This window comes from Sinocyclocheilus rhinocerous, unplaced genomic scaffold (assembly GCF_001515625.1).
Source record: "Sinocyclocheilus rhinocerous isolate Xijiao unplaced genomic scaffold, SAMN03320098_v1.1 scaffold304, whole genome shotgun sequence".
In the NCBI taxonomy this organism is placed as follows: Eukaryota; Metazoa; Chordata; class Actinopteri; order Cypriniformes; family Cyprinidae; genus Sinocyclocheilus; species Sinocyclocheilus rhinocerous.
The window spans coordinates 1059464-1072188 of NW_015659941.1; the positions used below are offsets into that span (position 1 = coordinate 1059464).

The 12725-nt window shown below is 32.4% G+C and overlaps 1 protein-coding gene across 4 annotated transcripts in view; it reads right to left on the reverse strand.

Annotated features, from left to right (window-relative positions):
* Positions 1-12725, reverse strand: part of LOC107724600 (low density lipoprotein receptor adapter protein 1-B-like) — a 48533-nt gene that overhangs the window by 2629 nt on the left and 33179 nt on the right. For 2 of the 4 annotated variants that reach the window (XM_016533588.1, XM_016533587.1), the window contains exons 4-8: positions 12009-12123; positions 11766-11838; positions 8362-8457; positions 6003-6115; positions 5577-5611 (exon numbers count right to left, since the gene is read on the reverse strand). In XM_016533588.1, the coding sequence (XP_016389074.1) occupies positions 5577-5611; positions 6003-6115; positions 8362-8457; positions 11766-11838; positions 12009-12123 (432 nt within the window). Of the gene's footprint in view, positions 1-1985; positions 2018-5576; positions 5612-6002; positions 6116-8361; positions 8458-11765; positions 11839-12008; positions 12124-12725 lie in introns of all 4 variants that reach the window. The other 2 variants (XM_016533590.1, XM_016533589.1) reach the window with 2 other exon arrangements.

Genomic DNA, 12725 nt, shown 5'->3' on the forward strand with positions numbered 1-12725 from the left:
GAAAATGTAAATATAATAATAATAATAAAATAAATATGAATAAGTGACAACATGCTGTTAATACAACAAACTATAAGAATTAACTTTTTAATATTTTATATATTTATGGTAAATGTTAAATGTAAATATATATATATATATATATATACAACAATTTAATTAAATAAATGAGAAAATATAAAATTAATAGCTCAATTAATAATTCAGAACATTATTAAATAGTATAATAGCATTATGCATAATAGCAAAAGAACATACAAATGGTGTGTGCATAAATGCTTCATATGTAGGACTGGGAATCACAAAGAGGTTATTTTTGTTATTTTAATTATTATTCAATTTAATATGATGAGAAATAAAGGCTGGACACTGTGAAATAATACAAAGAAAACAAAGAAGACAGTATGTCTTTCTGCATTGCACATACAGAGTGATCAGTCGGATTCTTTTTAATGAATCTTTCAAAAAGAATCAAACCTCATTGATGTTTTGAGTCATCAGTTTAAATTAGTCTAATGCTGACAACTTGTGGTTAAAGATTCACACATTCAAAACAGAGTTTTGTTAGTTCTTCAGTATTTATACAATAATTATTATTTTAGAACAGCAGCTTCCTCTCAATGTCCTCTCAAAGAGAAACGTTAACTGAATCATACAGTGGAATTGGAATTGTTACATTCCCCATGATTCCCATTCCAACACAGAAGACTATAAGCTGCACAAAATATGCATGAACCAGTGAGTAGTGTTCTAGGGTAGTACTCTTTACCCTAAATATAGAGACACAGCTCTGTGGTTGAATGTCACATGATGTGAAATCAAACCTCTGAGGTGCTGGAATGAAAAGTGTGCTGTGGAAAATAACAAAAACCAGGAACATCTCTGGGAAGATCTATGGTAACACTGCCACACAGCCTCAATGCACTTTAGTCACGGTAGACGCCATATGTTTCTGAAAAAAAAGCTGCATTTATTTGATCAAAAGTACAGTAAAAACAGTCATATTTAGAAATATTATTACAATTTAGGCTGTTTTCTAGTTGAATACATTTTTCAAGGTAATTTATTCCTGTGATGTAAAGCTGAATTTTCAGCATCATTACTCCAGTGTCACGTGATTCTTCAGAAATCATTCTAATATGCTGATTTGCTGCTAAAGAAACATTTATTATCAACATTGAAAACAGTTGTGCAGCTTCACATTTTTGTGTAAGCCATTTTTTGCAGCATCCTTCACAAATAAAAAGTTCAAAATAACAGCATATAAATCTTTTGTAACATCATAAATGTCTTTACTGTTACTTCTGATCGATTTAATGCATCCTTTCTAAACAAAAGTATTAATTACTGTAAAAAAAAAAAAAAACTTTTTTCAAAACCTCAAACTTTTGAAAGATAGTGTAAGTTGTGTTGAAACGGTGATCAATAATGACAGTAAGTTGATGGTAGCCATAGACTTCCATAATATTTTTTTCTATAGTATGGAAGTCAATGGCTACTGTTAAGTGTTTGGTTTCAACATTCTTCAAAATATCTTCTTTTGTGCTCAACATAAGAAAGAAACTCATATAGGTTTGGAACAACTTGAGGGTGAGTATGACAGAATTTACATTTTTGGTTGAACTATCCCTTTAAATACAGCGTCTACCCAGAATAAGGTTCATAGTAACAGACTTTGTGGCAAGGCAGTGACGGGAAACCGACAACTGATCACAAGATAAACTAGGAATATATGAAGATGAATCCAAGTGATGTTTCTACAACTCTTGGCAAAGAACCCTGCCATGAAGTCCTCAAAATGGTTGAACAGGTGTGAGAAGTGGACAGGGTTTTGAGCCGTGAGGAGGAACATGCGTGAGCTGCTACAGATGGAGAACTGGACTACAGTCGTAGATGATCATGGTGTTGTGACGGAGTGAATTATGACGGATGAGGACTATAGCACAGGCACATGTCACTACAGCTCAGGTGAACGACATTTTTACCTGTGTTGGACTCAAAACTATCCAGACTGCGGCTGAAGGAAGTAAACAATATCAGCATGAGAAAACAGAAGCAGCAAACGGCAGCAGTGACTCAGTGTAAGCTGCATCTTTAGTCAGCATGTCTTGATTCGCTGTTGCAATAATACAACTTTCACATTGTGATATTTTTATCAGCTTTTTAAAAATTGAGCAGCCAGTGAAGTCAAAGGTTACCTGGGCTAATGTTGAGGAAATGAGGTCAGAGTTACAGCGAACTAAAGTTGACCTCTTGACCGTAAAGACTAAACCACTGTAAGATCCATTTCTTTGTAAGACTAAAGGCATTAAGAATTATTAGTGTTGTTTGCTAAGGTAAGCATGACTACTACACACTTTAAAGATCTGAACAAATTCCCAAGTATTAAACTTTGACAAACTTAAACAACCAGTGTTGCTATTGGTAACTAAAATAAAAAATAAAAATAAATGTAAAAAATAAAACAATTAAATAAATAAATATTAGATGAAAAACCTAAACTTAAATGAAAATGAGAAATGTTGGCTTGGCAACTAATTAAATACATTTTAGTTCATTTAAAAAATGGTGCAAGATTTACATAGGAAAGATTTTCACTCAGAAATTGCTAGTAAATTTGACAAGTAACTACAAAGAAATGGCAACTAACACATCAAATTAAATGTGACATTTTAAGTAGAAAGAGTTGTATGGTATTTTCTTGGACAATTAATTTTTGCAGTGTTGCCAAGTATTAAAATTAAAAAAAAAATGTAAAAAATAAAAATAAAATAAAAAATAAATATAAAAAAAGACAAAAAAAAAAGAAAGCCAAATAGAAATTATTTTTTAAAAACTGACAAAAGTGCAAAATTACAAAACAAACTAAAATAAAAATAATTGAAAATATAAGAATTAAAGCAAATTCAAAATATTAATAAATACTATAAATAGTACAAAAATAATACTGCATATAACTTAACCACTTGTGCTATGAACACACAGTAAATGACACTTACAATGCAAAAAAAAAAACAGTAAGAGCAGCAGGATACAGTATGTTTTCTTTTTTGAATACATATAGTAACTAAATAATAGCATAAGCACTATATACTCTGAAAATAATGTAAAATTTAATATTGAGTCAAGAGGTCAATCTGACATTTAGATCTTCTACTGGATAAACTTGAAGTTCGGTGCAACCAGCCATTTCATTTTATTGTGCATCCGTCTCACAATAATGTACAGAAATGGTCAATTATAACCATAATATCTCTCAATCCATTGTGTTTTTGAGGATAAACCATCTCAAATGCTAAACAGCTTCAGTTTGTGATGGAAAGCACTTCAATGGTCTTTAATCAGAGATTTAGTCAATCCCAATTCATCCTCGATTGGAAAAGTTCTTGCATGTCAGAGATCTAGAGCGTCTCTCCTCACACTTTCAAGGTGAAAGCATGTTAAATGGAGATTAACGAAGTACTGCGTTTGATTAAAAGCCAACGCTTTTAATTACTGCACAAGACAAATAATCAGCGTGAAGCGGAGATGGACTGAACCCCCGCTGCTGTAAAACAGCTCATCTCATGTCTGCTAATCTCTCGGGAACGGCACTCCGTGTGTCTGGATGAATAATGGCCATCATTACAAATCGTTAAACAGCTGTTGTTTGGTTTGCAGAATAAATCGGCTGTTAATTAGTGCCATTACGATGCCATAGTATGCAAATAATAGTCATTTGAAACATGACCTAATCATTTGGCATCACAATTGTTTGATTTTTGGGTGTATAGGCAAGCAGGAACGTGCATATTGTATTATCCCAATAAAAATATTCTCTTAAAGAGCTCATATTATGAGCGGTCCAATTTTCCTGCTAAAGTGTGTAATTTTCAAATGTTAAAATATATTGTCAATGTGTAGAGACAAACGACTTGTATTCTATGGTGTTATCAAAGCATATGTCAATTTCAAAGGTCCATAAAATATTATTGGTATATTGAAAATTTTTCAAACTTTGGGTGTTGTTAGAGGCCTAGACTGTATATCATTTGAAATTATCATATTTAATACACCCTTAAACATGGCTGAGAAAGCCCACCCTGAACTGGGCAGAAGGTGCAATATGACGTCTCATTCTATATTGAGCCATATGTAAAATTCAATGGTCCATAAAAAAGGTTGGTAAAGTAAAAAAAAATGTTTTAACTTTGGATATTGTTAGCGCATTAGACCATTTATCAAGTCTCATTGTCAGATCTAATGCAGCCTTGAAAGTAGCAGAGAAACACCGCTACAAATTTGGCAGAGGGTGCAATATGACGGCTCATTCTGTACTGTCTCATATGAAACTTTCAAGGGTTCATAAAAAAAGATTGATACATTAACAAAATGTAAAAATTTGGATTTCTTAACAGTCTGAGACTGTTTATCACTGTTAACTGTCAAATTTCAAGCAACATTGAAGATGGCTGAGAAATGCCTCCCCGAATTGGGTAGAGGGTGCAATAAAATATCTCATTCTGCATTATCCCGATGTCAAGTTCAAGGGTTCATAAATAAAGATTGATACAGTAAAAATTTTCTAACTTTGGAATTTGATAGAGCCTTGGGTTATTTATCACACCACATTGTAAGATCTAATGCAGTCTTGAAATCGGCAGAGAAACACGGTTACAAATTAGGCAGAGGGTGCAGTATGATGGCTCATTCTGTACTGTGCCATATGTAAAGTTTAAGGGTCCATAAAAAAAGACTGATACAGTAAAAAATTTTCAAAATTCAGATTTCTTTACAGTCTTAGACTGTCTTTCATTGTTAATTGTCAAATTTGATGAAGCTTTGAATACGGCTGAGGAAGGCCTCCCCGAATTGGGCCGAAGGTGCAAAATAGTATCTCATTCTGCATTATCCCTGGCAAGGTTAGGTGTCTATAAATAAACATTGGTAAATAAAAAAACATAAATCACAAATTGGATTGCATTACAGTCGTAGACTGTTTATCATTCTTAATTCTCAAATTTGATGCAATCTTGAAAGGTTGAGAAAGGCCTCCCTGAATTAGGCAGAGGGTGCAATATGGTATCTCATTCTGCATTATCTTACATCAAGGTCAAGGGTCCAGAAAGAAAGATTGATACAGCGTCTTGCAAATAACCTCAGCAAAGTGCTGTTGTTAATTTCTCGCCCACAATTTCTGAAACTCAAGCCTTTAAATGTGGCATTTTAGTTTTCAGGAGCAGCACTTTGACCGCATTCAGACATCAACCAGTGAAAGCCTGTTAGGAAACAGTTTGACAAATTGTAACACAGATTTCTCTGTCTACTCCAGATGTCTTTTTCTTTTCTATGAAACAGAGACTGTGAGTGGGGTGCAAAAATAGTCCGAATTATGTAAGACCAACCAAAGAGTTTATTCTCAGAGCCGAATATGTCCATCACAAATACCGCTGTGGTCACATAATAGAGCGTCAGGAATAGTCGTGCCCTATACTCCACATCTGCGCTGAAGTTATAGTATGACCTGTTAAAGTTCACAGCGCAGGGTGTTATAGTGCAAAAGCACCAGATATAACTCCAAATATAATTTTACTAACCTTGAGAAAGCCTCATCTAGACCATCCTCAAGTTCCTGCAAAAGACACCGCAGAGATTACAGTAAGTTAAAAGAAGCATCTTCATTTGGAGTCCATAGGGTTCTCAGCAGTAACTAATGTGCTTTTAAACTCTTAAAAAAGTTTATTTTAAAAGTTACATTTTAATATAAAATCATTTAAAAATAAAAATTTAAAACACTGCATGTAGACTGAGTTAAATAATCATTGCTGTCATTTTAATAATAAAAATAAAAATAAGACTAGTGAGTGGTTTTCTCAGAATTGCTGACATAAACAGCATTAAAATAATTTCAATTAAATCTGATTAGTATTAAGTAATTATTCAAATCAACTGGTGGAGTACTTTGACTTTAGATATTTTAGTACATGTCTAAAGCATTTGTGTGTGTGTGTGTGTGTTCTTACCCAGACAGTGTTGTTGTTCTCTGTGCTGAGGTTCTGTGCCGGGAGTGTGGCGTTTTTTCCTGAGTGATCTTTTACTCCAATTTCAAGGTCCAGTAGATCCCCAGTGGCCACCTCTACACACACACATTTAAATAAATAAATAAGTAAAATAAGTATGAATATATAATTGAAAACAAATTTAATGAAATAAATAAATAATTCAAATACATGAATAAATAATAAAGTAATTAAATACATAATAATATGTAAGAAAATAAGTAAAAATAAATAATGCAAAAAATAAATGCAAAAATTAGAATATTTGTAAATAAATGAAATCAAGTAAATAAGTAATAATAATAAATAAATAAATGAAACAAGTAAATAAATAAATGCAAAAATATGAATAAATAATTTAAAATATATATATATATATATATATATATATAAATTAAACGAATATGTAAAAACAAATCGTGCAAAAAAAAATGCAAAAATAAGAATACATAGAAAATTAATAAATCCATCCACCAACTATGATCAAAAGCAGGCATCATATTCTTTATCCAAATTATATTTTCCGTCTTTTGATGTTAAGTGGAAAAAAGGTGCGATTTTATTTGAAAATCCATAAAACAGCTAGTTCTGATTCCCAATTCTGATTGGATGAGCCACGTTTTAAGCGGTTGACAAATTACTCTGTTTCTTGGAAACCATAACCAGCAGTTAGGCTAATGAACTATATAACATGTCAGATTTATTTATACATTTACATTACACTTATTACAGGTTCAGGCCTCCTGGATCAACATGAGGCGATCACAGACACAATGGTTATAGTTCATAAATCAACCTTTAAACAGAATATTTTCATATCTCCACACCTGCAGTGATCATACAGATCCGTGCATGTAGGGAATGAATCAAGCCGCGACATGCTCACAGACTCCAGTCAAACAAAAGCCCCATCACATCTTTCTCTGATCCTGATCCGTTAAACCTGTCCATCTCTGTCCTGGACTCATATTTCACGAGCCGAGATCAGCCGCTAAAAAGACTCATGTTTCTGATATCTGATGGGATTTAGGAACACACAGAGCTTTATTCATGCACACACACGTCTGACACACGGATCACTGGTCCTCAAGGGTTCATTCGTTCACTAAACTCTGCCGTACAGGTTTATTTCTGTAACCTGAGATCCATCCAGGGTCCTGTGGCACACTTACAAAAAAGTAGCATGGTCCAGTGATGGTATCAGATGATAATACCGGGGTCTTTAAGTGGTACTTTGAAGCATACCACGGTATTATCATTGCCATTGCTGGATGGGTCAAAGAAGATTAGGCATGCTGTGACCAAAAAAAACATGCAAACTTAATTAGTGCCTGGAAGCAACAAAGAAACTTAAAACTGACATCATTTTTTGTGTTTTTCGTATCTCATCAATACACTTATCAGTCAAAAGTTCGGGTCAGCAAGACTTTTTTTCTCTCTCTTATGTGCACCAAGGCTGCATTTATTCATCAAAAATACAGTAAAAATTTTAATATATTATTAAGATTTAAAATAACTGACTTTTATTTGAATGCATTTTAAAATGTAATTTATGTCTGTGATGCAAAGCTGAATTTTCAGCATCATTACTCCAGTCTTCAGTTTTACATTATCGTCAGAAATCATTCAGATATTCTGATCTGCTGCTCAAGAAACATGCATGATTGTTATCAATGTTGAAAACAGCTGTGCTGCTTCATATTTTTGTGAAAGCCATAATACTTTTTTTAGGATTCTTTGATTAACAGAATGTTCAAAAGAACAGTATTTGTTTAAAATCGAAATCTTTTGTAACATTATAAATGTCTTCACTGTCACTTTGATCAATTTAATGCATCCTTGCTGAATAAAAGTATTGCTTTCTATTAAAAAAAACTAATAAATCTTACTGTCCCAAACCTATCAAGAATACCCTTGTATTATCATGTCTCCAGCAACTAATTTGTCTATCCACACTGAAACCAAAAATACTGTGTGACAGAACACAACCACATCCAATAAGAACATGTTTGATATTTAATATACACTTGTGTGGAGTGGGGTGTTGGTTGTGTGTGTGTGTGTGTGTGTGTGTGTGTGGTCCAGGTAAAACCTACTTTGAGGAAACCAAATGTCCACACAAGGATTGTGATAGCTGAAATTTTTTGAAACATTTTAGGCCTCCATGAGGAAAGCAGCTAATAAATCATAATTTTTTTCCCCTGAAAATGTAAAAGTGCAGAAAGTCTTCTGTGATGGTTAGGTTTAGGATCAAACATATTGTACATATAAAAATCATTATGTCTACAGAAAGTCCCGACAAAGCATAAAAACGTGTGTTCACCTCCTCCTTTCGTGCTGCCCAGACTGGCTGAACTCTCAGACTGAGAGCTGCTGGCCGCCTCTCCATCAGATCCACACTTCACCTGCTTCTCTTTCTCTGAAAACAAAGGTTTAAAAGCAGAAATATAAAGCTTCTATTGTTGTTAGCATGCTTACATTAAACAGTCACTAAAAACATGTTCTTTATTTGAGCTGTGAAGTTTAAAACCTCTCTCAGTCTAATCATTCCTTCATCATTCTTTTTGAGGTGGGAATACTTTTCTTATTTGAAAGTGTATCATTTCTTTTTTTTTTTTTTTTTGAGCAAAATAATCATGATTACCACTTTAATCATAAAAAAAACCTAACAAATTAAATTAATTATATATTTGTTTTTTTATGTACTTTTTTCAATAAAATATACATGGAAGTAAATAAATCACCACTTTTTAAAAAATTGTTTTATTACTTTTTACTCAACTATTTAAAACCAACAAGAATAAAATAGAGAACAAAATGTCATTTTCATCATCTTTGACATCCTTATTGGTCACTGACCTCTAAACAAATATTATATATTATCACCACATCATATTCATCTCAAAACTTTAATTCATATTCTTTTATATATATTCTTATTTTTAAATACGCATTCTTGAAAGTTTTTTATAAAGATTGAGGTCAGTGAGTATAAATGTGCACCAGGGCAAGGAGAAACCAGCCAATTTATATATTAAATATATAAATGTACATTTGAATATTTAACACATGTAGCATAAAACAGTGCCGTGGCCTTGATCTCTGCCTGAATTAATAAAAATGGAAATGAAACATCCTAAAACATTATCAAAGCCCTGGACGCTCAAACAGCCTCCTTCATGAGGAAGTGGATATATACCGCACTCACATACTGCCTAGCGCTCTATGACTAAAGAGGGAAGTTAGGAGGGTGGTGAAGTGCTCAGATCTGGTTCCTGCAGGATCATAATGGTGTTTCTGGTTCTTCTCTTTGTGGTTACCACAGTGAACCATTAACAATAAATGTGTTTAAAGAAACAGTTCTCACAAAAATTAAATTTGATAAATATTTACACAGTTTGTTTCTTCATGGGAACAGATCTGGAAATATTTAGCATTACATCACTTGCCCACCAGTGGATCCTCTGCAGTGAATGGGTGCCGTCAGAATGAGAGTCCAAACAGCTGATAAAAACATCACAATAATCCACAAGTAATTGACACATGCCTCCAGTGCATCAGTTAATGTCTAGTGAAGTGAAAAGTTGTGTTTGTAAGTAGGGCTGTCGCGATTCGTCGATTTTATTCGACTATTCGATTTTTTTAAAATCCTCGACTTCATTTTGCTTGCGTCGACTAACCGGCAAAATACCGGAAGTGGCGCATTTCACGGAAGAGAATCCATAAAACAGATTATTTGACTGTTTCCCAAGGCTGCATGATATATTAAACCCATTTAAAAATCATAATTAAGCATAATTCACCACAAAAAAATTTATTCTAATTATAGGGCCCTAAGAAATCCGTTTTATTTCCAAATTCATTTTTTTTCCATTTTCATTTTTCTATACTCTGTTTTAATGGTTAAATTAAATTTTATTAATCAAAGTCTAATTAATTGAGTTTTACAGTTTTATCTTTACCAATACCTGTTTTCCATTATTTTCTGGATTTTATTTTAATTAATCCATTAAATTTTAATAATCAAAAGCATCTCCAATTAATTGATTTTATTTAAAAAAAAAGTTTTTTTTTTTTTTTAGTTTTTTTTTTCAGAAATACTGCACATTTATATTTTTCTCCTAAATAAATTCTGGTAAATAACATTTCTGGTAAATACTCCTTTAAAAAGTGTTTTTTGATTATAATTGTATTATTAGTAAGACTAGAACACGTAGATATGTTGTCATTCTTACACTATAATACTGAACTTTGATTTCAGTGATTTGTTTGCACTCTATGTTGCACTTTACTTTTGCTTTAAAAAAAAAAGATTTCATAGAAATTTGGATTTCATTTGATTTAATAAAATATAGTTTAATAAAATATTCTTAAGTAAAATTGTTGATTTTTTTGTGGGAAATTAATCGTTTAGATTAATCGATAAATTAGTCGATAGATTAATCGAAATAAAAATAGTTGTTAGTGGCAGCCCTATTTGTAAGAAACATTTTTGTTCATTCTTGGGTGAACTATTTCTTTATTTCACAATGGAAATATAACTGTGTGTCATTTGTTTATATTTTAGACCCTGCAGTAAAACACAATGAAATGGAGAGAAGAGTCTGAGTTCTGCCAGATGATCAGTTCCTGCAGAATCTGCCAGGTGCAGAGAGATGAAATGAGTAAATCTCTACAGGCCTCAGGACACACACACACACACAGGCATGTTCAAACATGCAGTAAATTACATATATGTTCTGCTGATCTAAACGACTGGAGCTGCTCTACTTTCCCTGCTCTAAAATCTCTTTCTTGTCCTCCACCCCTTCATGAAATAAAGAAAATATATAGTCCCTTAAAAATTCATTGGTCTACAAGACAATGCCTTTTTAAAGTCATAAATACAGTGACAGGTTTGGGCAATATATATAAACAGTATATATATTCAAAATTCCAAAAGTCCAAAAAATACTTGGTCTAAAATTAAAAAGTTTTAAAAGAGTGTTTTTTTTGTTGTTGTTGCCAGTTAAATTCAAAATTGATAATGCAAGAAGTAAACATAGTAAAAATCTAGTTCAAAAAAGGTGCGTTTTCCACATTTTTCCACTTAAATATTTAATATTAATACATTATATTTATTATGTATATACAATAAATGTATATGCATAAATATAGCAATACAGAAACAATACTAAATCATTTTAAAATGCTTCTTTTTTTTTATTTTTTATGACATAATTGACTTTTTTCTATGTATATTGTGGGTTAAATATATATGAATGCAAATGGTCCAGGGTTATTATAGTTAACTATTTTTTTTTTTTTTACTTGATATAAGCTTTAACTGAAACAAAATAAACCATAAAAAACAAAACTTATTTTATTTCAGTTAGTTGCAATGATTATTATTTTTATTTAGTTGCATTTAGTTAACTCTCATTTTTATGTACAAAAACTAAAACTAAAATTACATTAACAAAAAGTACATAGACATATTACAAAACTAATTCAAAAAATTCAATAGAGTAAGTTTGGGGCGGGGCTACTAGTATAAAGGACCAATAGCAGACGGAGGAAGCATTTGAGAAACCTGTTTGAAACGAGTCATTATTTTTGGACTTGTGTTTGGTGTTGCTAGTGGTGTGGAAATTACACACTCCAGCTTTAAGTAGGACACACGTGAATTTGTGCTTCTCAGCATAACAAAGACAGCAAGAATCGGAAAGAAAGATAAACAAGAGATACCTTCTTTAGCAGCCTGCCAAAACTCAAATGCCACACGGAAAGCCTGAGCCACCGTTAACGTCACCGCCTGAGCCTGAGACAGATGGGGAAAAGGGAAGAGACGTGTCAACGCCACATTTCTTGTCATGGATAAAAAGACAGTGCACTGGTTTCTCTCTCTCAGAGGAAGTGTGGTCTTAACGTATAACACTATTTATAGACTGAAGGAAAGACAGGGAGTGTCTCATATGAACACACACTCACCACTTTCCTCTTGGTGCAGAGGTACGCGTGACACTCCAGCGTTTCATTGCGCTGACTCTGAGAGATGTAGGCAAACACTTTGTCATGCATCTTATCAGCCGTGCAGTATGATATCCTACAGACAACAAACAACATATGAGCAGTCAATCTAAAGAAGACAACCTATGTAAAAGTACAGTAAATAGTTCCTGCATAATATACTTTCTTAGACTACCATTCAAAAGTTTTGGAGTCAATACAATTTTTTTTTAAAGAAATTAATACTTTTAATCCACAAAGATGCATTTAACTGCTAAAAGCAATTGATAATGCTACAAAAGACCATATTTCAAATAAATGCTGCTCTTTGGGACTTTATATTCATCTAAGTATCCTGGAAAAAAAGATGTACCATGGTTTCCACAAAAATATGAAGCAGCACAACTGTTTTCAACATTGCTAAATAATAACAAATGTTTCTTGAGCAGCAAATCAGCATATTAGAATGATTTCTGAAGGATCATGTGACACTGAAGACTGGAGTAATGATGCTGGAAATTCAGCTTTTCATCACAGAAACAAATTCCATTTTAAAATATATTAAAATAATACATTTTAAATATAGAAAAGAATATTAAAATAGAAATCCGTTTAATTGTTATAATATTTCACAATATTTCTTTACCATATTTCAAATAAATGCAGCCTTGGTGAGCAGAAGAGAATTCTTAAAAAAAA